The following is a 24,532-nucleotide window of genomic DNA, read 5'->3' as shown; positions in this document are numbered from 1 at the left end:
AAGAAGGTTGTTTAGATATCTGGATAGTCCATCACTCGTCACGATCTTCAAGAATGAGGTGCTTCCCCATCAGGAGTATTGTCACCCCGTCTGGTCCCCAAGGTATGCTATATATTGTCAATTGACTGAAGTCCAAGGGAGGGCCACCAAACTGCTGCCTGCTCTACGGAACCTCAGTTACCCAGAGAGATTGGAGCGCCTGCAACTATCGAGCTTATACTACAGAAGGGCGAGGGATGACCAATTAGAAGTGTATAAACATCTCAGGGGGCACTACTCGCTCGAATATACATACCTTGAGTTGGCAGAAAACTGTCCCACAAGGGGTCACCGCTCAGGGTTGAAGAAGCCACAAGTCCAGAAAACTGTGAAGGCAAATTTTTTTCAGAGTGAGAATTGTGAACTCTTGGAACAATCTGGCAGAGAGCGTTGTGACGGCACCGGGAGTGAGCTCATTGAAGGCCAGACTTGACCAACACTGGAGCAGGTTAAGATATATTCAGTAGCCAGTACATGCCCAGTATCTGCCAACAGGGTGTATCAGAGACGTGACCGACTGCCCAAGTAGCTAACAAACCCATAAGTGGCGAAGAGGATAAAGGATAAAAGATCATTAAAGCTGTGAAAACATCTCTAGCTGAAAAAGTTACCTGAGCCATCTTCCTCAAAACAGGCAATGTTATCTAAGAATTAAGCAAGTAGATGAAACAAGCATTAAATTGTCTCATTTCTAAATTATATATATATATAAATATATATATACTGAATTTCCTTATACTTATACATTACTTTTTTACTTATCCTACATAAAATTGTGACAGGTCAAATGCAAAAAAATTTAAGCAGACAAATACTTACGAGAACTAGAGTACAAAGTGCATCTCAATACAGTACAGTTAGTGAAACTTATAAGTATTTTGTACTTCCAGCCGATCACAGTAGCCTTGGTCTGACATTTGGCATTAACATGAGTGGCAGGAACGATTACTAACAATACTGATGCTTCACTTAGTTTTGGGGCGAACACTTTTCTCCCCACTCTGCAAAGACCAATCCAAGCCGTCATAAGGCAAGGGGGAAGATAACGTGGGAAACACCCACGTCCAATACCACCGTTCTCCTAATGTCACCTGTAACGCAAAACACAAGTTGAAAATGGAGATTCAAAACACGATTTTTTCTTCTTCTATTGGTTAGTCGAGTTATATAAGAGAGCATAATGCATGGTTCACAAGAAGTTTATCTCAGGACTTGTGTCTAATGATCATGACACCAAACAAGCACTTGAAGCAACTGCAATACAAGGAGCTTAACACATTCCTTTCAAATAAGTTGTTCACCGGGTGAGAAGTAAAGAGCAGTTGTGGTGAGATTAGGTAATGTTAGGTACACCTGCCACTGAAATAGGTCAAGGCCCTATCAAGAGGAGGCTCATTCAGGGGTGTTCTGGTGGCAGTATCACAGGTCACTCCTCAATAACCCATTGGCTATAAACAAGCACTTACATGAGAACCAGCATTATATTATAAATCATTGGTATAATTAGACTTACCTTTATGTTATGCTCTCTTCCATGATCATATTTTTGGCCTTTACGATGATTATTTTCATGAGTGGTCATGTTCATTATCAGCAGTCCGGTGTAGTAATACATAAGAACGGACATGAAGAGAAAGCCGATGACATTAATGGAAAACAAGAAGGCATAGAGGGTGTCCAGTGATGGCTCCAACAGCAGCCACACACCAGGCAATACCAGACGTACAAAAGCCCACATATTGAATCCGCCTGAAACACAGTCAATGGTAGTTATTCCCATACTGTACACCTTAAAATTTTAAATAAATTCAACACTGGACATTATTTTGTAAGTCTTATTTCTTACAGGGATAATTCTACATGTAATATTCTTTGGTATTTTATATTCTCAGTGCATCTATATACAGTATACAGGGGTACAGTACTCCTTTTATACAGTACTATACTGTACCATGACTTTTCTTCCAAAACTAAAGTTATTCTTTGTCCTGGAGCACTGTAAAAATCCCTCTTGATTCTTCATAAGCTTAAACTACTGCTGGGCTTTTGAATTTTTCTAGTACATTACTGTCATAACCTCTAAGGATGATACCCATTACTTTTTAAATATCTTAAGTACTGTAATATGAGTTCATTTGTTTAGTCCTACTCAGAACTTATGAGTTATCCCTATGCATCAAAAGTAAATTACAAAATAAACTGAAGGCCCAAGACTGATTTTACAATTATGTTAAGATGGCAAATTGTCCCTTTACTATGTATGTGCTGGAGTAATCATTCCCTTGAAGGTCCTGGATTTGAAAGCCCCTTCTTGTGACTGAAGGATCATTCTTGAAACCCAGGAGTTTCCATGTGAGTATATCCCACTGTCTTTTTTTAGGGTACATTTTATAAACAAGAATTTACAAGTTCTCTCTTTCCAGTCACTTTTTAAATTTGTTTCGTTTCTACCTTAATATCAATAAAAAAACGATCACCCCAAAGTTCTACAGAATATACAACTCACCTACATAAGGCCAAATGAAGAAAGAATTCAGGAAGGAGCAATACAGTGTTGATCCCCACATCAAGAAGAGGAATATATAGAAGTATCTGTGATTTCCAAGACCAACACAACATCCAGTAAAGATGCAATGATGTTCTTTCTTCATCACACAAGCATTACAGGTAATGCAGTGACGTGAACGAGGTGGTGCAGTACTCTCACAGTTAGCACACACATGCCATCCAGGAGGTACCTAGGAAATGTTCAAATATCATACAGTATTTAAAAAACAGTTGGGGTCAAGAACTCGTGATACAATCAGGCCGGAGGGTGAGCAGGCCATTCCACCCTTACTTGATGGTGAGTCGTGCCAAACCTCCCCACCAACACACATAAAGTTTAAATGATCTAACAACCATTGTGCAGGACTCTACAGTTTGGGTTATTGTAAGATTTATACATTGTCATTGCGAGTGTCCATCCAGATTATACAGGGAGTACTTAGAAAAAATTAACTAAGCAGTACAACTTAGAACTACAATATTGTATGATAAATTTGATTTACAAACTTCTAAAAGCAGTGGTTCAATGTAATGAATGGCTGCCTTTCACTCTCCATCATGACCCCGTCCCACGCACACAGCCTATGTGTGGCCATGTGCGAATGTGTCCTGAATCGGTTAGTATATACATTATATACGTTATATACAGTCAACCCTCACTTTACGCGGTCCCACATTCCGCGTTTCCACGTCCTAGCGGTGCCTTGCCAGAACCTAACGTGCTCACATTCAGCGGTCGTGAACCCATTCCGTGGAGAGTGTCCGTGCGCTATTTTAGGTCGTATTTTAGATTAAGCCCCACCGCCTGCCTGCCTGTGCTCTAAGCCTCTCCCTCCTCCTACACTCACAGCCCAGGCAAGCGTAGCGGTGGGTTCGCAGTGTGTGTGTCTTTGTTCGCGTTATCACTGGCGTCATATGGCGATATCGGACTGTGATTGGCCATGCATCCCTACCCCCTCTGCTGCTAGCTGTAATTGGCTTAAAGTATTATGACGTGTCCACCGGGGGAGGGAGGAGGGAGGAAAGATGATCCTTGACCTGCTTGTGTTTTAGAACCTCCACGCCAGACTGTGTAAATGTGCATCCATTGTTCTGTAAAATGGTTCGCCAGACCACCACCCCAGAAGAAACCTTTCCTTACCTGGACCCAGCGGCACTAGCCAAAGAACCGGCGTTCATGGCGCTACGGTGAAGTATACCATCATCCAAGAGTTGGAGAAAGAAAGGAACAAGGCAGGTTGATTTAGTGGCGCCAGCATGGTGTGTGAATGAATCTCTGATTAGAACAATATAAGAAGGATGGAGCCAAGATAAAGGAGCACATATGAAGATCACAAAGTCTACAGGTGCTTCTATGATCAAGTATATTTTCACAACCAGGTGCTTCTCAAGACAGTAAAATTACTTGTAGCGGGTAGCAGTGCGTCGAGCGTGTGAACATGGCGGTCGACAGCATCTATATTAAGAACTACGCGCGAACTGTACATGGCGGTAGCGCGAAGATAAGAACTACAGAGCCCAAACCCTTTAATGCTTCCTCTGAATTGTGGTTACAGAGGTTTAAGATCCCGGAACAAGATCATCAATATAAACATTGGTGGTGAAAAGAAGCAAGTGCTGACCGTGCTGCGGCTTCGAGATTTCCTCCGTTTTCGTGAGATTGGAGGAAGGACAGTACAGTGACGACCAGGTGTTAACATGGACGGGCTCTGGTCTTTTCTGGAAAAAGCTACCTTCCAAGTCGCCGTTGTAAGAATGCCAGCAAGATTAGGGACGAGGAAGATGCAGAAGAGCGCGCCACCGTCCTGTTTACCACCAATGCCTCGGTACCAGTAAAACAGAGTTATGGGTGATCCACACAGCACCTGCATGAAGCGCTTGCGCCTACAAAACCATGGGCATGACCAAGCTAAATGTCCACTGGCTACGACACATACGTAAAGGCGTGGATGATTCTTACTGTCCCTCTCTGGTTTGATGACTGTTTCGATGTGAAATTCTGTGAGCAACAGAATGTGCCATTTCAAGATTTTGTTGCTGTGGACAGCACCCAGTTTTCGCCCTACTGTTAGATCGTCACTAGCGTAAAGTGATGGTCTTCCTTCCTCCCAACACCTAAGTCTATATTACAGCCGTTGAGAGTTATCTGTAATGTAAAAGCTGCATTCTCTACGAAAAAATTCAAACTCCTGAGCGACTACACCAACACCAGGGAAGAGTTGTAACCTGTGAGTGACACCACCACCGATATGCTTAAGAAGCGAAGAAGATGAGGACAGCAGTTGGCACAGCAAAATACTGTTCAAACAATTCTGGAGAGTATTTAACATCAAAGAAGCTGTGGACTTCTTGGTGGAGTCATGGGGATCAACTGTCTATTATACAATTCGTCCGCATGGAGACATGTGTTGCATGGAATACCAGGTGAGAGGAGGATTCAATCTGTGACTGGTGAGAGGTTCAGACTGTTGCAGTAGCAGTGGACCTTGCCAGAGCCTGCGCCCGAACTGTTACAGTTCAGGCTTCTCGGGACTACAGCGGCGACATCCTGGGTGATAATGGAACCTGATGTGACTACGAGGAGATGGTAGATGATGATGATGGCGGCGTCAGTGAGAGGCAGGTGGTGCGTCATCCCAAGAAGAACAACACTTATCCCATAGTAATGTTAAGGGGTGCCATCGAGGTGTATCGAAGCCAAGCTCCTCCTTTCAATGACCCTGGCCTTAAACAGGTATGAAATCTTCACTACCCAGCTGTTGCAGACTATAGACCCTACATCCAAGGTGTATCCGCGACAACATCAACACCAGCCGTCAACAAAGCATAACAGATTTCTAATAAGCCGCAACCCACCACAGCCAGCCCAAACCAGTGGTGGTGACAGTGAAGATGACTTTGAGGGATTTGTCAGGGAAGCCCTGACAACTGTAAGTGACTTGGTGATGGTGATTCACCTAGTAATGGTGATTCACCTGAGGGGCCAGTAATCTGCCTGCACCGGAACCAACCTCCATCGTATGCCGACCCATCTCTTCTACTAGCGTAAGTGATTTCCACATAACTTTTAGTTTTCCTAACCTAACCTTTTTATTTTCCTATGTTAACCTTTATTTTTCTAACCTAACCTCTTCTATATTACTTGTTTTTCATACCATCATAAAGTTAAGAAAAATTTTTACTACAACATAGTTGTGTATAGTCAAAAAGTGGAGTTTGGGGGTCGGCCCGGACTCTATTTCAATTAATCCCATATGTTATGTTGTGCTACAGCGTTCCTCACTTTCCGCTTGGGACCTAGGAGTTACATTAACAGCGTAAAGTGAGGGTTAACTGTACATCATCATAAAGTTAAGATAAAATTTTTACTACAACATAGTTGTGTGTCGTCAAAAAGTGGAGTTTGGGGGTCGGCCCGGACTCTATTTCAATTAATCCCATATGTTATGTTATTCACTTTACGCGTTCCTCACTTTCCGCAGGACCCTGCGGGTTACATTAACCGCGTAAAGTGAGGGTTGACTGTACATTAAATAAACACTCAAAGTATAATGTTAGGATATCCTTCAATATATACTGACATTCAAGGTTTGCTGATGTGGATGGAAGTCAGAAATTAATGGTTGAGCTTAGTTGGTGAGCCCTTCCCTGATCGCCGGTTTTTACTGAAGGTGGCGAGTGTTTTGTTTCTCTGGTCAGGATTGTTAAGGAACTGACGATGGCAGGTAATTTGACATTCAATGGTAGCTGGTAGGATGTGCGCACATACAAAGGAATGAGGAATGTAGACTCAAGCAAGACTTATTTAAATCAGGAGTAATTATTTACAATTCAGATAATTATTAAATATAATTTTAACTAAATATAAGCTAAATTAAATGCAAGATATATATAACTCCCAAACTAAATTTCTTACATTATTTCTATTGTTCTGCTATTCAACATATATTAGATTAGCAGTGACGATATATTCCCGCCACCAAATTAATACAATATTACAATATAATTGGCCTTCGCCAATCATGGGGCGCCATAATTGGGCTGACCCCAAAGCGGCCAGCCGTTTTGGACGTGAATTTGTATTGTTCCTGTCAGACTGAGCAATATCCGTTTGCATAGGAATTGGTTCACCATCACAGTCACTTTCTACTGGGTACAATTTTACAACTGGAAGAGTAGTAAGACCAATTCCAGTTTTCAACTGAACCACTTTACAGGCCCCATCCAGACCAGGGAATAACATTATGATCCAGCCAAGTCGCCACATTAGACAAGGCCCTTCATCGTGAATCAATACCACGTCGCCAACCTTTGGTGGAGAAGGACCTTTATTGGCTTGTTGAATCCTATGTGATTCTCTAAGAGCTAACAAATAATCATTGGACCATTGTTTCCACAAATCATTTGAAAGTTTACAAACCAATTTATACAGCTGTGGGATTATTTCCTATTCATGCCACGAGTCAAATTATCCATAAACCAAAGAGACCCTTCCAAAGATATTCACTGAACAAATGTACCTGTGGTACAAATAATGTACCATATATACAATTACTATACCTTTATGATACAATCCTTTTTTTTAATTAAAAGGTAGCAATAGAAGATGATGAAGACGGGATGCACGCTGTAGCGATTTTAACAAAGTGACTGCAAAGATACACTAACAAATTTTCTGTTAATATTGCATCAATTGTTGTTGTTATAATGTTATTGTTGGACTCAACAATGAAAGTCTTTAACACTCTTGGGTTTTGGGAGGTGTTCTCCAGCAAGACACTTGGGGTCTGGCCAGTCACTCACCTCACCACACGAAAGATAATTGTACGTAATGAGTTATAGCAAGCGCTTGCTATTTGAGATAAAAAGGTGGAGTTTTTGCATTAACATTGTAAATAAATTACAGTATCTACAAACAATTTTATATGAGCAATCACTATAAAAAATTATTTCGATATGTAAACAGGAATAGAACACAATTTTTTTGTTTATGCTTAAGAAAATGTTTACACATCACTTTATACCTTCGTTATTTCATGTGATTGCAATGTGAACCTTATTCTAATGTAAAAAGTAAATATTTATCAAAATATAGTTATATAAAAAAGTTGCGAACAAATTAATATTTTGCAAGGTAATAGTGGCGCAAACTGTGCGTTCTGATGAGAGCGCCCAGGCCGAGCACATATTATTCATTTTATCCCTCCAAGAGCAAAAGATAAATGTACATATTGAGTCATAGCAAGCTTACTATTGGAGATAAAAAGGTTGGGTTTGTTGCATTAGCATTGTAAATACATTATCTAAAAATAGTTAGGTAATCACAACAAAAATACTAAATCTATACGTAAGCACGAGTATAACACAAATTGTAGTGCATGGCTGCCACTCAAGATCCCAAATGCGAATATTCCTCACTCAAAGTTTCTATATTTTTTTACATAAATTATATATAATGTGTTTATAAATACTTAATATTTTCGAAATTCAAATAAATAATACTTGTAAATTATTGATTAAATATAATGCATAAAAATATTACATAATTTTTTCTTTACGAAAATAAATGAGTTTTTGCCCCTCCATCCCAGTGCCATACTTAGCCTGAACAAGGCTACTAAATCTAGTTTTAAGGAGAGTACGGGCGGTGCCCACTTGTGAGGGAGATGAGCTGTCACGAGGTAAGCCACGGTGCGATGGCTGAGATACCACACGTGCAACATTTTTTCTATTTTTCCTTTTAGCCACAACGACATGCCGGGCAGTTCCTTTCGCACTAGGACTGTTTGTTGAATGGCCAGACAAGCTATCACTTGCACTAAAAGGGCCAGGGACACTGGGAGAGGTCTCAGGAGGCACCACACTATCACCAAGTGGTGCAATCTCTTTATACTTTTTACATTTTCCCACCCCTCCACCTTTGCCAGCAACACAAGGCATGGTTCAAAACTATCACAACACTGTTATCAATAAATGAAATCACTGTGATCAATGAGATATGAGCACAAGCCATGAGAAAATAGTGGAAAATGTTAGTCAAGGTTACATCCTGTGTCAATGAACCACAAAGGCCGACTGGTGCTGTCACTCACGCAACCTTGGAGGCAGTCTACATAGGTGCCAGATCACGACGACGTTGCCAATTATGCGTCTTGCGTATCTAGCATTCATACGCAAACAAACTTATTTTATTGCAAATTTTTACTTCATATGCAAATTTGCGTATGAAAATCCTAAAGCGAAAATTTACATCATAGGCAAATTGGCCATGAAAACCCCAAGTGTGTTAATGACATAACAAGGTTAGTAACATTGTACAGTAGTGCAAGAACGATGAAAAAATTAGGAGAGATAGAAGTCTGTCAGGAACAATATACGTGCAGACCAGAGGCCCCTACTTTACTGCCTATTTTAGTTAGTGAATGAATTACTAGAATCGATTTCACAGTAGGAAACTAAATATAATACACATAGGAAAGAAGAAATCAAGGAAATATGTAAGGAGCCCAGCAACGATGCAAAAATTGACAACCCAAAATAGTCAGGTAGAAACAAAATAAAAATACATGTAGGTTGCCCTGGCGGATGGTTAGAACAATATGAGTGGCAGTCAGAGCGGTTAATTCGTCATCAACGCACCACCAAAACATTTTGCTCAGATCAGGTATCCACTCAGCTGTGACGTTACCAGACTACTGCAATTACATAACTTCTGAGTATACAGTGCAATCATATAATGCTATACAAAATCATTATGTGTTTCCTTTTCCTTGAATGTAAAAATGTTCCATTTCTTGTTTGAAACTAGTCTGAACTATTTTCATATTTCACGCAAACATTTAGACCAGTTTAAAAATAATAACATGGGGGGAAGAGCTGACTAGACTGATGGTGTCCATTGTTCTAATATTCTTCCCAAATTAAACATTGTCATACACTATAAAGTTTGGCACAATATTCTGTATAGTTTTAGAAATCATTGCTGATGCTATATATTACAGTATATGTTCGATGAAGATCCCCTTTTACAGGGAAGTGATGTAATATCTGCTGCCAATATTCTGTTAAGTAATATAATATATTGTCGCAATATTTACGATAAATTCCTAGCATGAAGTCTATAAGAAGGAACATTTGGTATCTTTATAAGTAGTCAACATGTTGTTATTATCATGTCTATGTGACACTTCACTTACCGTAGCTTGATGTTATATGACCACTGGCTTATATTATTACACATCCAACTTCCCTATTATATTCTGGTTTATACAGGCAGATGAACACATACACGCACATATTAAACATGTATACTGTATTGTACTGTATATGATTGCTTGCTTCATTTAGTAAACATGATATTAGCATCACTCCCCATAATTCATCAGTAGCATCATCAGCTCATATAAACAAATATTCTCCTTCCCAACTTGTGTGTCGATTCTTGACCTGAATCAATCGGCTTCGTTACCAGTTCCACACTGTGTGTTAGTGGGGAGGTTCGATCGGCACAGTGACTCGCCATCAAGTAAGGGTGGAATGGCCTGGTCACCCTCCAACCCGACTGTATCATAAATTTTTTACCCCTACTGTACTAATACTACTGACTACTGTACATACTGTACTGAAAACTGAATTTCTAATGGCTAAGTCAAATTAATCATGTAAAAATCCTAAAATTCCAGATAATTTTCAAATACCATCCTTCCCAAGCTCTGTGTTAATAGGACATATTCCCAGATATCAAAACTTAATTCTGTATGAAAATGAAACCAACTGGCTTTCAGGCTATACAAAAGGTGGATCTCATGAGGATTATGAACCTCCACTTATTTCACCTGATGATAAAACTCCCTAACACTTAATGAGGTGTTAGGTTAGTACTAGTGTAGGTCTAAAGAAATGGCAATGTGACTTTTGAGACATTTAAGGCTGTACATAAAGTGTTCAATCTTCAGGTAAAATAAGCTGGGGTTCCTAACCTTCATAGCATCCATCGGGATATATCCTGAGAGGATGTGGGGAGATGCATCCTGCCTACAATCAGGTTGGGTGTTTTCCTTTTATAATCATCCCCCCTCCCTCCACCCCTACAATTCATATAATTCAAAAGAAAAAATTTAAATAACCCAATTAAAAAAAAATAATTATAAATTAATCTTTATAACTTTTCTGTTTTCCTGTCTAAGATTCATTCTGAGAGAGGGTCGTCTGAGGTCAATGGTCAGTGTTAATTTTAGATTTGATCCTTACAGTATTGATGTCATGGGTCAGCCTGTTGGGTCTACAGTAGAAGTCCAAAAATCCGGACTGCTTGGGGATTGGGTCGGTCCGGATTTTCCGGATTCTCAGGCAGTACTGTACTTTTAAAATTCAAATTTCAGGAGAAATAAAGAAGAGATTAACAGGTACATTTTGATAGTTTATTCATTAGCAAATATAGCATGCTTAATTTATCTAAAAGAGCAGTTTTAAAGAAAAAGCTGTGAATTATAAAATTTTATTCTTTGCCTTTTATATATCATAAATTGTAGACTTTCCAATGTCGTATGTTTCCATTAGAACAGTATTGCTCACACCACGTTCTAGTTTCTTAATTATTTCAAGTTTGTCACTCAATTTCAATGTGTTCTTCTTTCTCTTCACACAAAGAAATTTATCTACTTTAGGAGCCATTATTATGGGCTTGTACAGTACTCTGTAAATGGAAAGAGTAGGACTCAAAATTACATGCGTTGTCACAGTTTGATTGCTCGTTTTAAAGTGGCGACCGCGTGGTCGCTTGTTGTCGCTGTGCAGCTGTGGTGCTCACGCATGCACACATACAGACAAAAGCCAGCTAAATTGTAATAAAAAAAAGAAGTTAAGTTTGAGTTTTCGAAAAGTCCGGATTCTCGGGTGGTCCGGATTTCTGGCATCCGGATTTTTGGACTTTTACGGTATATAAATGGGAAAACCCAGCAAGTCACTTTAGTTTTAAGAGACACATCAATGTGTAAACTTGTGCAGTGACACAAGTTTACTGACAATTCAGAGGGCCAATCACGAATGTTTTCTTAGAATCCTAGGTAAAATTTTTGTCTTCTGAATGGTCACAAAATATAGTGGTGGATGTTAGTGGCAGAGACCATGACACTCAAGCCCCCACAGTATGGGGCATGTGTCGAAAAACCTAAATTCTTTAACTCTGGAGTCAGTCAGGCACAATATGTCACTTTTGGGGGGCTGGTTATTGAGTAAAGTGTGATATCTAATAAATGCATAAACAATAATAGAAATATGAAATTTTTATAAAGTTTTGTTTCTTAACCGTTCCCACAACAGTCATTTGCTGACCTCAGTCACCTAAGGTTGACTTTGCCCATCACTCAGTGACCCAAAGACCTCCTCCCCACTGAGCTCCTCCCTCATCTCGCCAATGAGGTGCAGTAAGCAAGTAGCTTTAACAATTCCTCTTAATGTGAGAATTACAATGACATTGCAAGACGATAAGTGACAACTGGCGACTGGGCCTGACTGGCCGACTTAAGTCAAACTGCCAAAGGTGAAAATCACTGAGGAAATTATCGACAGTAATAAGCATGTTTAAGGAATCTGCTACAATGTGTTTATGTATATCAAGCATGCCATTTGTAAATCCAACTTGTGGGAAAAAATATGAGATAAAATACAGTGGTTGCTGTCAGGGCAGCCTGACAATAAACTTTGTTAAAGTATTTAATAAGGTTAGTGTTTTTTCATATACTTATAATGCCATGATTTACTGTGTTGTCTATCTGTGGAAGCCATGTATACTCAATTAACAACTGCTCATATGTATTTTGTTAAGTTTATGTTTAGAAGCACATTTCTACAAGTCTCCGAAGTCACCCTCTTATTCAATCACAATAAATCAATGCCAATAATAAGATCTTAAAAAGGAATAAAACATTTGAATATCAATGTAATAACAAACAAACAAAATTAAGGATTAAAGCCTGAAATCCCATATTATGGTCAAAGTGATAAAACAAGTGACCTGAGAGGCACCATTACTGTATTCAATGTTCCTTGGTGGAGTGCGTCTCTGTCCAGAAAGTGTGTTATACTTACTAGCCAGACACAATATACACATGAACAATGTTTATGCTGTCAACTTATATTCAAAGTCCAGATTTTACAGCCATGGGATTAAATCAAATAACACTTTCTGGCAGATTGTTCCAAGAGTTCACAACTCTCGCTTCGAAAAAGTTTGCCCTCACAGTTTTCTGGACCTGCGGCTTCTTCAATTTTGAGCTGTGACCCCTTATGGGGTGAGAGTCTGCCAACTCCAGGTACACTTGATTATATAACTTTAATTCCTGAATTGAAACATCACTAGTCCCTCAAACATCCACTGATCTGAATTTGGAATATGGAATGACAAGGGGGTGGCTGCTTGTTAAATGGGCACTGTCCAATAATGTATTGTGTCCATGCCACTAGATATTATGCACTTCCTGGTCAAAGACAAGCACCTTAACTACCCTGAGAGATTGGAGCACCTGAACTTGCCTAGCTTATACCACAGATGGGCAAGGGGAGACCTAATTGAGGTATATAAGCATCTCAAGGGGCACTACTCAGTCGAGTGTCCTTACTTGGAGCTGGCGGACGCTCGCCCCACAAGGGGTCACAGCTCAAGATTGAAGAAGCCACAAGTCCAGAAAACTGTGAGGGCAAACTTTTTCGGAGTGAGGGTTGTAAACTCTTGGAACAATCTACCAGAAAGTGTTGTGATGGCACCGAGTGTGAGCTCTTTCAAGACCAGACTTGACCAACACTGGAGCAGGTTCAGGTACATTCAGGAGCCGGTGCATGCCCAGTACTTGCCAACAGTGCGTAACAGAGACGTGACCGATCGCCCAAGCGGCTAACGAGTCGATCATTTGGTGAAGAGGATAAAAGTAAGTAAAAGTGTGGTACATCACCTCACAGGTCCCCTCTACACCATAAATTCAAACTCTGTCCACATTTGTCTGTAACTGATAACCTTTCACAGTGACAGATTTATAATCTACCCAAACGTATACCAAAGAAATATTTAGGTAGGAGATAAACATCAAGACCATAAATTTCACTTTTCACAATATGTAAGCAGCCACTTTATGGGATGTTGTTTATTTCATTTACACACCTGTGATGGTAACACTAATCCCTGTGTTGATGTGTCCACAGCGATAACTGCCATAAAGTTACCAATGATGTTGATCACCATGTACGTTCCAACAATAACATGAAGAATATTCAGAGTCCTGTTATATATTGTTGGACCCACAACATAAACCTGTTTATAGGGGAAATTGTAGGTCAGTATCTTGTCTTAAGTATTTCCCAATTACTGTATATTATTGTACTGTATTCATTAAACCGTATGTGCAATATTTTTTTTTAATTACTAGGAGTATTAATTGTGAGCAGCAAGGACAAGCCATCATTAATATATACAGTATTGTACTATATATGATGCCTACATTATCTTAACTTCTATTGTCTTTTAAAATTATTTCACCTTACAATAACAAACCTGAAAACATATGGTTCATAGTGTTCATTTACAGATCATGAGAATATTTTACTTGTCAATTATATTAACAAAATTTCTACTTCACATACAAACCTCAAACCAGTACACAGAAGGTATAGCCAGCAACATGAACACCATGGCACTCAGATCCGCAAAAGATCGCGGCATAAATCTTTTCCTGAATCGTATGCTGTATCCCATTGTCACCTAGACAAACATAAAAAAATTATAATCCTTTCACATTACAATAAACATATTCACTGGATTCAAGCACAATTAAATAAGTTGAAAAGTGGCAAAGAGGATAAGTAAATATACAACACAAAATGCAATATAAAAATATAATTTATGTCATATAATAATGCTCACAACAATACATCTCAGTACAGTACCTTAAACATGAAGGTGGAATAACTAACTTACATTAATTAATTAACTTATGCTGTATTGTAACTTATGCTGTATTGTACTGCTGCTTTCAGTTTTCAAAAAGACAACATAAAATAAAGTGGTGACCCTCTGATTTACCTCTGCCTTATTACAGGTATTTCTCATGTACAGAATGAAAGTTAGTCAGAAAGATGAGATATATCTATTGCATGTGTTAAAAATCCCGGAGTCCATGGCTGTACGAACCTATTTATCAGTAAGAATATAAAGACATACAAAAGGGCAGCTTATGTACTGTACTTTTATTTCGGTAAAATTATCGTTTCAGTCATACACCTATTTGGAAGTTGTTCAAAACATATCAAACACCATCGGAAAACATAATTTCAACATAAACTAACCTAACCTAATCCGACCTAACCTAACCTAAACTTAAAATCCTAAAGCTCTATTGGATGACCGAAACAATAATAGTACTGATTTCTTTAGGCCTCTATATGAATATAGTGACATACAAAAGAGCAGCTTATCAGGGGTATTGGTATTATTTTAGTTTCGGACATAGCGTCCCCGATAGTTATAAACTACCAAAACATTTAGATCTCGCTATTCTGAGCAATATGAATCCCATATATACATGGCGGAAATGGAAAATAGCGACACAATTGAATTTAATTGATTTTAAGTAGTTTTCAGTCTTCATCTCTGGGAGGAGATGTTACCTGCGCATCACGCATGCACAATGCTGACTGATATCATCCAGTCGTGACCAATGAGGTATCGATATCATCACGCGAATTTTTTTCGACCAATCACATTTGATTTTTTCAAAGGTTAGCATCCTGGGTATGATTTTAATTTCATTGACCAGTTTCACAATGGCTGTGGTGGAGGTTGGTTGTCGTTTGTGCTCCTACGATTATTTTAAGTCTATTGCCGAGTTTTACGAGAAAGACGATTATTCTATCCAATTCTTATGTATCCCTGGTCCTTCCACTTCTAACTAAGGTATTGTACTTTCGGACATGGCGCGACCCAGAGTTTTTAACTACTGAAAGATTTAGGTTAGTTTAAGCTAGGCCTACCGGGGGCAGAGCCCCCAGCTAGGAGTTAGGTTAGTTGGGTTAGGTTTTGTTAGGTCAGATGACTCGTTTTCGTTTTCTCCCCCACCCAAAAACCCCGATTTACCAGGCTCTCCCCTATTATTGTTGGGGGGGGGTCAAACTAGCAATTTCCGACAAAAATGAAGGTCAGATTTGTTTCAAACACATCAAAATACACTGGAAAAACATATTGGTCAACCCCTAGGGACTCGTGTCCTAAAGTAAAAATTTACCCATCGTTTCAGTCATACACCTATTTGGAAGTTGTTCAAAACACACCAAAAACCAGAGGAAAAACATAATTTCAACCTAACCTAATATAATATAACCTAACCTAACCTAACCTAACTCACAGATACTCACAGATGATCTTCTGGAAGAGGCTCACGCCTGTGACTCCAGCTCTAGCCTCTTCTCTACTCAGACGGTGGCTGTGTGTGGCGGATATTTGTGCCCTATAATTATATACTTGTTGATTTTTCCACCACCTCCACATTCACTACCCACTCAGGTAACCCATAACATAACCTAACCTAAACTTCAAATCCTAAAATTCGCTGGATGACCGAAACGATAATATTGATACCTTTATGTCTCTATAAGAATATAATGACATACAAAAGACCAGCTTATCAGGGGTATTTTTAAGGAGATATAAATTCCGAGCAATAATTCCATCAGACCGCCTCATGCTCGTTCAGAGATAACAGCATCCCTTATCAGTTTTCACTATACTTAACGACGAAGTTTAATGATTCCACACTAACTACACCTCATCCTGAACATAAAGTCTTCTGGAAGTGATAAAAATCACCAGGTCATAGCATATAATTCTTCAATCCAAGTAATAGTCAACTTTATCTCTCATAACAGTTAAGAGATGTCATTAACCAAAATTGTGCAAAAAGGGATTAATATTCAATGTCATACCTCACTTCTATCATATATCGAGGAAACGTGACTTACTTTATGTTATGGTTCAACTGCAACAGTGAAGCAAGATGTGGTGTGCAGGAGAGGATGTTATGTGACCATCAATACTTCATCAGCCTCTCCCCTCACAGGCGGCTGGCACTAGCAGACGGCACACTAGGGGTACCAACCTAATATATTGATACTTTTTTTTTACAGCATGTTAATTAAATACATTTTTTCCAGGAAAATTTAAAATATGCCAAAGAGATGCAAGGCCAAGCTTTTTTGGATTGAAAGTTGTGAACTCTTGGAACAAACTGCCAGAAAGAGTTGTGACGGCACCGAGTGGAAGCTCATTAAGACTTGACCAACAACATTGGCGCAGGTACAGACTATTAGATAAATTCTGGAGCCATGGTATGCCCAATAGTCAATACTGTACTTACCAACAGTACATAACAGAGTCGAAGAGTTTAAAGTAAAGTAAAGGCTGCAAGCAACAAATTCACAGTCTTTTCAAGATAGACAAAAAAATTATTCCTCTACCCCTGCAATACTATGAGTTTATTTATGTTGTTTGGCCATGCGAACATAAATTCAGACTCAACCACTTTTTACTTGCCATTTAGGCAGTCGGCCACTTGTTACTAACACTACGACCATCATTGCAATTATTTTGTGTTTGCTACGTTGCCAACTACAAAGCCGTCGATGTGTTACTTTGTAGTGGATTCCTCCCCTACAAACGCTGTTTGTCGCTGATTAGCCGACCCCGCGAATTCCCCAGTGTATGCCTAGTGGTCTAGGTCAACTATTAAGCCACGCCTACCTCCGCTATATAAGACCTGACCTCGTGCTGACCTCTCTTTCGACCTACACCAACCAGCAAGCAACACCACCTCCACCGCTCCTGCCTGGCGGCCCTCGCTCCCGCCGGCGACCATGGCGACCCACAAGCTGGTCCTCCTCTGAGCACCCTCACCAACCAGCTCTCCCTACTCACGCTTGTAACCACGCTGCCTCCTCCCAGCACCAGCCACCAAGCTGCATTGTACATCCATTATAATATGTAACGGAGAGCACATTGTGAGTTTCCTTTCTCCATCCCATCCTGAGTATGAACCAAACATCTCGTACCCCACAACTTTACTTTTATCCTCTTCACCACTGATCAGCGCGTTAGCTGCTCGGGCGATCGGTCACGTCTCTGTTACACACTGTTGGCAAGTACTGCGCGCATGCACCGGCTCCTGAATGTACCTGAACCTGCTTGACCAGTGATGGTCAAGCCTGGTCTTGAAAGAGCTCACACTCAGTGCCGTCACACCACTTTCTGGTAGATTGTTCCATGAATTCACAACTCTCACTACGAAAAAGTTTGCCCTCACAGTTTTCTATACCTGCTGCTTCTTCAACCTTGAACTGTGGGCCGAGCGTCCGCCAGCTCCAAGTAAGGACACTCGACTGAGTAGGAGTATCAGACCTGAGGCTTGTGGATGGTAGTTACGCAGATTCTGACCAGGCTAAAGCTGAGGCATTGAACAGCTTCTTTTCCTCGGTGTTCACAAGAGAGGATGCAACTAATCTTCCTGCGTTTGAGTGTAACGACCACGGTCATACACGTCAGTTAACGCCAAAATCAATGATTCATATTACGCTCAATAGCCCACAAAACATGTAACTCTGCTTTTATTTTGAGTCCTCCATCAGAGGACTCGTTTTCTCATCACTTCAAGACGCCTCACTCCTCCGTTATCCCATTTTCTCTGACTTACTGAAACCAACCTCCTATAAAATGAATTTGAATGCGAGAGAGAACACCCTTGTTTTGAGTCAACTTAGATATGTTTGATTACAGTTAAAGCATACAAGATCCTTTGTGAGTGATGTTGAACACTTTAACTGTCATTATTGTTAGTAACAATGGGTAGGTAAGTGAGTGTTGAGTCTGCCAGGACAAACGATACCCATCAGTTTCGCTCCCTAAGACTGACCATGAGTTTCCAATTGCTACTGAAGTCAGATTATTCTGTTGCCCAGACATCAGAGAATCTGATGTTTATAGTTTAGTTAGTGTCAGTTGTCTATTTAAGAAAGTCATTAATTTCCTGAATTATTCTGTCAACCGGTATAATCTCCAAGATCTAACGTTTCCCTATGAATAGCTCCTTGTTCGCCTCAGGCCTGAGCTCGCAGAATTAATGTTATCAATGTGTATATTCCACCTTTTCCTGGCAAGCTCAACCTCTGATTAGATTATATGAATAGACATAGGAAATTACCCTGATCAGGAACCCCGGAGTTCATAATTAGTATACGGTGATCCAAAATGGTAGAGAAGGTATGTTGTTGGTAAGATCGACGTTTCTGGTATGAATACGGAGGCCCAAGCTGCCCCACGGGTGCACGTATATACTGTGGGGTATGGGATGTTTGGGTTCACACTCAGGATGGGATGGAGAAAGGAAACTCACAATGTGCTCACTGTATACATATTGTATTGGATGTACAATGCAGCTTGGTGCTGGGAAGTGGCAGCGTGGTTACAAGCGTGATGTAGAGAGCGCTGGTTGGTGAGGGTGCTCAGAGGAGGACCAGTTTGTGGGTCGCCATGCTAGCCGGCGGGAGCGAGGACTGCCAGGCAGGCGGAGGAGGAGGAGGTGTTGTAGGAGACTTGTTGTCTGCAGGGTTGTATAGCACATGTGAGGCAGAACGGGCAGCATGCCTCATGTGGAGACAACGGCGATGGCGTGGATGAGCGGCCGCCAGAGACAACTGTCTAGATACACAATATCTGTGGGAGAGAGAGGGAGAAAAGGTGGTGGAGGCGATGAATGTTGTGCTTCTCACGGCAGGTACAGAATTGTCAGATGCGCCTGCTGGGGTGTGTGGGCCTGGGTCAGGAGCAGGGGCTGCGTCAGCAGAAGCGGATGAGGGCTGTGACAGCAGCTGGGTCCACAACAGCAGCAGGGTGCAGGACATTAGCAGGGAGTACCTGAGGGAGAAAAGAGGGGTGTGGGTCCGCGTCAGGCAGGGGCCGCGTCAGGATGAGCGGCAGGGGGTACTGCTGGGCCGGGGGCGTCCTGAGGCAGGACGGTGTGTTGGGGTCGGTAGGACGTGGTGCTTGGGGCAGGAAGAGGAGCGGCTGTCTGCTTAGAGTAGCAGAGCTGCTCTAGGGTGTCTAACCTGCAGTGTAGAGACAGTAGTGTAGAGCCGATGAGAGCTACTCTGGATGGATGCTAGTCTTCCATGTTGCTTGAAGACTGGGAGCGTTATCTGTTTCTCCTCCATCCTGTGTGAGTGGTCACCCGGGGTCACCATTTGTGGGGTAATGAGATGGGTTCACACCAGGATGGGATGGAGAAAGGAAACTCACAATGTGCTCTCTGTATACATGTTGTATTGATGTACAATGCAGCTTGGTGCTGGGAAGGCAGCATGGTTACAAGCGTGATGTAGAGAGAGCTGGTTGGTGAGGGTGCTCAGAGGACAGTTTGTGGGTCGCCATGCTAGCTGGCGGGAGCGAGACTGCCAGGCAGGCGGAGGAGGAGGAGGTGTTGCTGGCTGGTTGGTGTGGGTAGAAAGAAGAGATCGATAAATATTACGAAGTCTTTAGTTAAGAGGTGAAAGAAGATTATTAGGGTTGAAGGAAAAGTGGTGAAACTGAAATACAGTAGGAGTAGAAAAAGAATCTGGCTCAACCTGAGATCGCTTCATCTTTCTTATTGGTGTTTTTGTCTTGTTCTTGCCCTTGTCGCTTGCATCTTGTATAATAATAGTTTTATTTCAGGCAATGCCGCTTATTATTATTATTTCTTGGCTATTGTTGGAGTTAGTGAGCTCGCCCAGGTCCTTGTGTGTAACTGGGAGGGTAGTCACATTTTTTTTTTTTTTTTTTTGAGGTGTTAGTTATGTTAGTTGGTGTTAGCTCCAAAGGTAGTTCACACTGTATGGAGAGGCCTGCCAGGTTCTTAGTGGAGCTGGTTGGTCACTTCCTCATCTTTATTCCCTCTAGTAATGTTTTATGTATAAATGTGTATATTGAGGAGGAGGTGGTTCAATTACTTCTTCCTGGCTGATATAGCTGAGGCAATCACATTATTATTATTATTATTATTTTTTTTATTTTTTTTTTTTATTTTTTGAGTTAGGTGAGCCCGCCCCAGGTCCTGTGTAGCTGGGAGGGTAGTCACATTTTTTTTTTTTTGCTAAGATGTTAGTTCAATGTTAAATGTTAAATGTTAAATGTTAAATATTAGTTATGTTAGTCTAAAGGTACATTGTATGGAGAGGGCCTGCTAGGTTCTTGTGGGAGCTGGTGTAGGTCACTCTCATCTTTTATTCTCTCATTAATGTTTTATATGTATATTGGGGCAGGAGATGGTTCAATTATTCTTCCTGGCTGATTTAAACCAACTGTGTTCTTGGAATTCTTCTGTCTATATTATTTATCCAGTTTTGATATGTTTCTGTGTTAAGTTCAGCTCATCACTTTTTTCCGTGACTGTTTATTAGTATAATGTCAGGGTCAATTTCTTGATATATATTACTTAGGTTAATTCTCTCGGTCTTCCAGTTTCTTACGTTGTGTTGAATTATTCTTAAAGTTCTTACTGTTTGTCTATTGTCCATTATTTCTTATACTTGGATTGTAACTGTTGAAGTGGAGACCTATCATCCTGTTTCCCGCTTCTGACTCTTCTAAACTCTGACGGGTCTACTGTTTTAAAGTCATTGGTCGTAATCTTTAGTTTGTCCGTAGTAATTAGTGACCAGACATAATCTTCACTTAGGGATTTTTCTTGATATGTCCACTTGTATATCCCTCCTTCACAGTTTTTTACTATTGTCCCTCCTGTTGGTCTCGATGTTGGGGTTCCATGTTTTGTTGTAGTGATAACTTTTAATCCAATATCTTCAGCAGATTCAGGTTGTATATTGTGTTCAGTTTCCATCTTATCTTCTCTCCTCCTACTCCTTTGTCTTATAGTCTGTCCTTTTGTTATTTCTATCTTCTCTTTGTCACTTCTAGTCATTTGTCTGGGATCTCTATCAGTCGCTTGTGTTCCTTGTGTATCAGCTGTTGCTCCTTGCTCAAACCTTTGTTTGTCTAGCTGTAGTCTTTCTCTCAGTTCGCTTGCATATGTTGCCTGAAATAGTTTTTCGGATTGTGGATTCTCTGGAAATATCATCTCTGGTAGGCTATTCAATTTAAACATTTTCCTTAATTCCTCATTGTATGATCCGGGTGCAATGATATTGTGCAAATGTGCATGGATCATACTAATCATTACCTTATCATGTATTGGCTCACTTAGGTTTAATATGGTGGATTCTGGTCTATGAGCCTCTTGGACCGCTCTCTTGGCTATTTCGACGTATGTCGTATCCTTCTTGTCTTGTTCCTTTTTCCTTGTTTCTTGTTCCTTGTACTTTATCATGTGTTTTTTTATTGGGCATGCCATTGCTAACGTCCTATGTCCTATGTATGCATTCCCGTTTCTCTTACAGTTGAGACAGCCAACATGTGTATTCTTACATTCAGTGTAGGTATGGTCGTCGCCTGCACAATCTGAGCAGTACTTTTTTTCTTTTTCGGACAGTCTCTCGTTGTGTGTTCTTCATATTTGTAGCAGGAGAAGCAAGTTTGCAGACTGATGAATGTCTCCTTCTTTATTTGATGTGGTGTGACTGACATGTTGAATATTAGAAAGCCCTGTTGTAAAACTTTCTCAGCCATTGACACTTCTTCAAAAGTAATCTTAAAAACATGAGTATAGTCTTTTATCTTAATGACTTCTTCAATCTTCATCCACCTGTTTTGGCGTTCCAGTTCATCTTTCAGGTCTTCAGATGTCTTCCTCCCGATCTCTTGGTCGACTTGACGAACGAAAACTGATCTTTTTGCTTTTTGTTCTGGTGGCATGACAACAACAAGGCCTTCATTGTAAAATATATCTCTGGCTTCTTTTGAAAGGATTTTATCTGAATCAAAGTCATCTTTACAGATTACTTTAAAACCTTCATTGGTGCTGAATATTCTTGTTAGTGGGACTTGCAATTTGTTGTAAGTGATTTCTGCCACTTTTCCCCTTCCAATAGAGTGTCCCTTATCTCTATGTTTTATTCTAATGCTTGTTGTCATCTTCTTGATTACATCTAATCCTACCTATAACACAGGGCTCCTGCCTGGGAGCAGTGACCCCGCCCCCCCCTCTTGGACGGGCGTCGGGCTCGTAGGGTTCTGCACCCAGGTTACCTGTGACTATAGTTATGTCTAAAAAAGTTGCCACCTACCGGTGACCCCCGGACAAGGGGTGCCCTGCACTATCACAGGTTCCCTTGCCGGATCGACCGTGTCGCTAAGTCCCGCCTCCCGTTCAAGGAACGGAGTGCATGAGGGGGATGAAAAAAGGAAAGAAGAGGACTTAGAGAGTAGAGACAGTCTACCTACCACGCCACGTTCGGTTAGCCAATCAGAGCACCGCAGTAAACGTGCATGTATCACGCCACCGTGGGGCACCACTGATTGGCCAATCCAGGACGTAGACGCACGGGTAGTAGTCAAAATTTGGGGAGCCCAAATATTTGTTTTCCAAAAGTTGGAATTTTCCGTACAATCTGTGATGGTAATTACACCGTCACTATGTTGAGTAAGTACAATCACTAGGATTGAGTGTCCTATCACAACAAAGTTGCAGACTGCTCAAACATGCAGCAAAAGAGGCAGGTCTTCGCAGCTCCGGGTCCAGCAGTCGGGGTCTTCCTGGCCAGCCATGGCCGTATTTATACAATTTACAACATCAGGATTTGAGGCAGGCGTCAGCACGAGAGCCAGTCACGGAGAGGACGCAAGGTGTGAAACTCTGATCCTGAGCTGGAAGTTGAAGGTCGAGACTAGGTCGGCGATCGTACCTCACGTCCACTGCATAGACCTAGTCTGTCGGCGTAGCTGGCTGTACGCCTACTCCCACCAAACGTGGGCGAAGCCACACACACACTCTCTCTCCTCACCATGAACGGTTACGATTTGTTAACGTGGCGCGGATACGTCGGACACGACCTGCCCAAGAAACTAAACCTCCTAGTTCTCCAGAAGTTTTTGAAGCTAATGGGATCGTTGGGGTCACCAAGGTAGAACGTCTAAAGCTCCATGGTGACATCAAGATCACCTTCGTCGAAAAAGGGCATGCCCACGTACAGCTCATGAGATCCCAGACATCAACGGCATTCCTTTTAAAATGTTTGCCTACATGTGGGACAACCTGAAGCTGTGGTAATCTCCCACGCCGAAATTGCCCACATGGACAAAGCAGAGCTGAGTAGGCTCCTCAAGGGAGCAGCTCAAGTTGTGAAGAAGCTGGCCGACACCACTGCCCTCATCGGACACCATACAACCCTACGGAGGCTCAACTGGCGTGGGTAACTGTGCCAGTCAAGCCCTACTGCAGACCAAAACAACTGTGGCCTACACCTCCGCCGACCGGACCTGCCTCCCAGATGGAAGGAGGCAGCCAAGGCCTGCCTGAGAAAACTGAGCTACAAAGAGGCCCTCCTGCTGCCCCAAGAAAGAGAAAACCAGCAAAGAAAACCAAGAAAGAAAACCAACAGAAGCAGCCCACCACACAGAATTAAGAACACCACGTGGCCTGTGGTGAGGAAGCCCACGGGCCAGTGGTGCTGAAGCCCACGTCAACTCTCTGGAATTTTTCCACACCTATGGTTTTAAATACGAGGGAGGAAGACGAACAAGAAGACCTAAAGAATAAAACGAATGGACAATCTAAGAGAGCAAGAAGAGGAGGAGAGGAGAAGAAAATCGACATCAAGCTAAGAAGACCAAGACATCCCCCACAAGAAACCAAAACATTAATTTGCCGACCAAGACTGAACATCCATTGCCCAACCCAACACGCAATTCACGCCTGGCCTCCTGACGCTTGACTCCAGCGTGCCTGGCCTTGTCTGAGCCGCCTCCTGCCGCGTCCAGCTG

General features: G+C 41.3%; 1 protein-coding gene across 1 annotated transcript; it reads right to left on the bottom strand.

Moving 5' to 3' along the window:
• Nucleotides 1-567: 567 nt before the first annotated feature.
• Nucleotides 568-16,708, bottom strand: LOC121870605 (probable palmitoyltransferase ZDHHC24). Its single transcript, XM_042372440.1, has 6 exons — nt 16,591-16,708; nt 14,225-14,338; nt 13,742-13,891; nt 2,546-2,777; nt 1,553-1,788; nt 568-1,130 (listed from the first exon to the last, which is right to left on the bottom strand). The coding sequence occupies exons 2-6, from the start codon at nt 14,330-14,332 to the stop codon at nt 1,005-1,007; spliced, it is 852 nt and encodes a 283-aa protein (XP_042228374.1). The 5' UTR covers nt 14,333-14,338; nt 16,591-16,708; the 3' UTR covers nt 568-1,004.
• Between the last annotated feature and the right edge of the window lie 7,824 nt (nt 16,709-24,532).

The sequence above is a fragment of the Homarus americanus genome, unplaced genomic scaffold (genome assembly GCF_018991925.1).
Source record: "Homarus americanus isolate GMGI-L3 unplaced genomic scaffold, GMGI_Hamer_2.0 scaffold56333, whole genome shotgun sequence".
Lineage (NCBI taxonomy): Eukaryota > Metazoa > Arthropoda > Malacostraca > Decapoda > Nephropidae > Homarus > Homarus americanus.
This window is presented reverse-complemented; position numbering and strand designations above follow the sequence as displayed.

Coding starts and splice junctions, on each gene's coding strand:
- LOC121870605 (XM_042372440.1), bottom strand. CDS start 14,332: ATGGGATACAGCATACGATTCAGGAAAAGATTTATGCCGCGATCTTTT. Junction 2,778..13,741: donor GATTAGTGTTACCATCACAG/GTGTGTAAATGA, acceptor AACATTTCCTAG/GTACCTCCTGGATGGCATGT. Junction 1,131..1,552: donor GAAGAGAGCATAACATAAAG/GTAAGTCTAATT, acceptor TTTGCGTTACAG/GTGACATTAGGAGAACGGTG.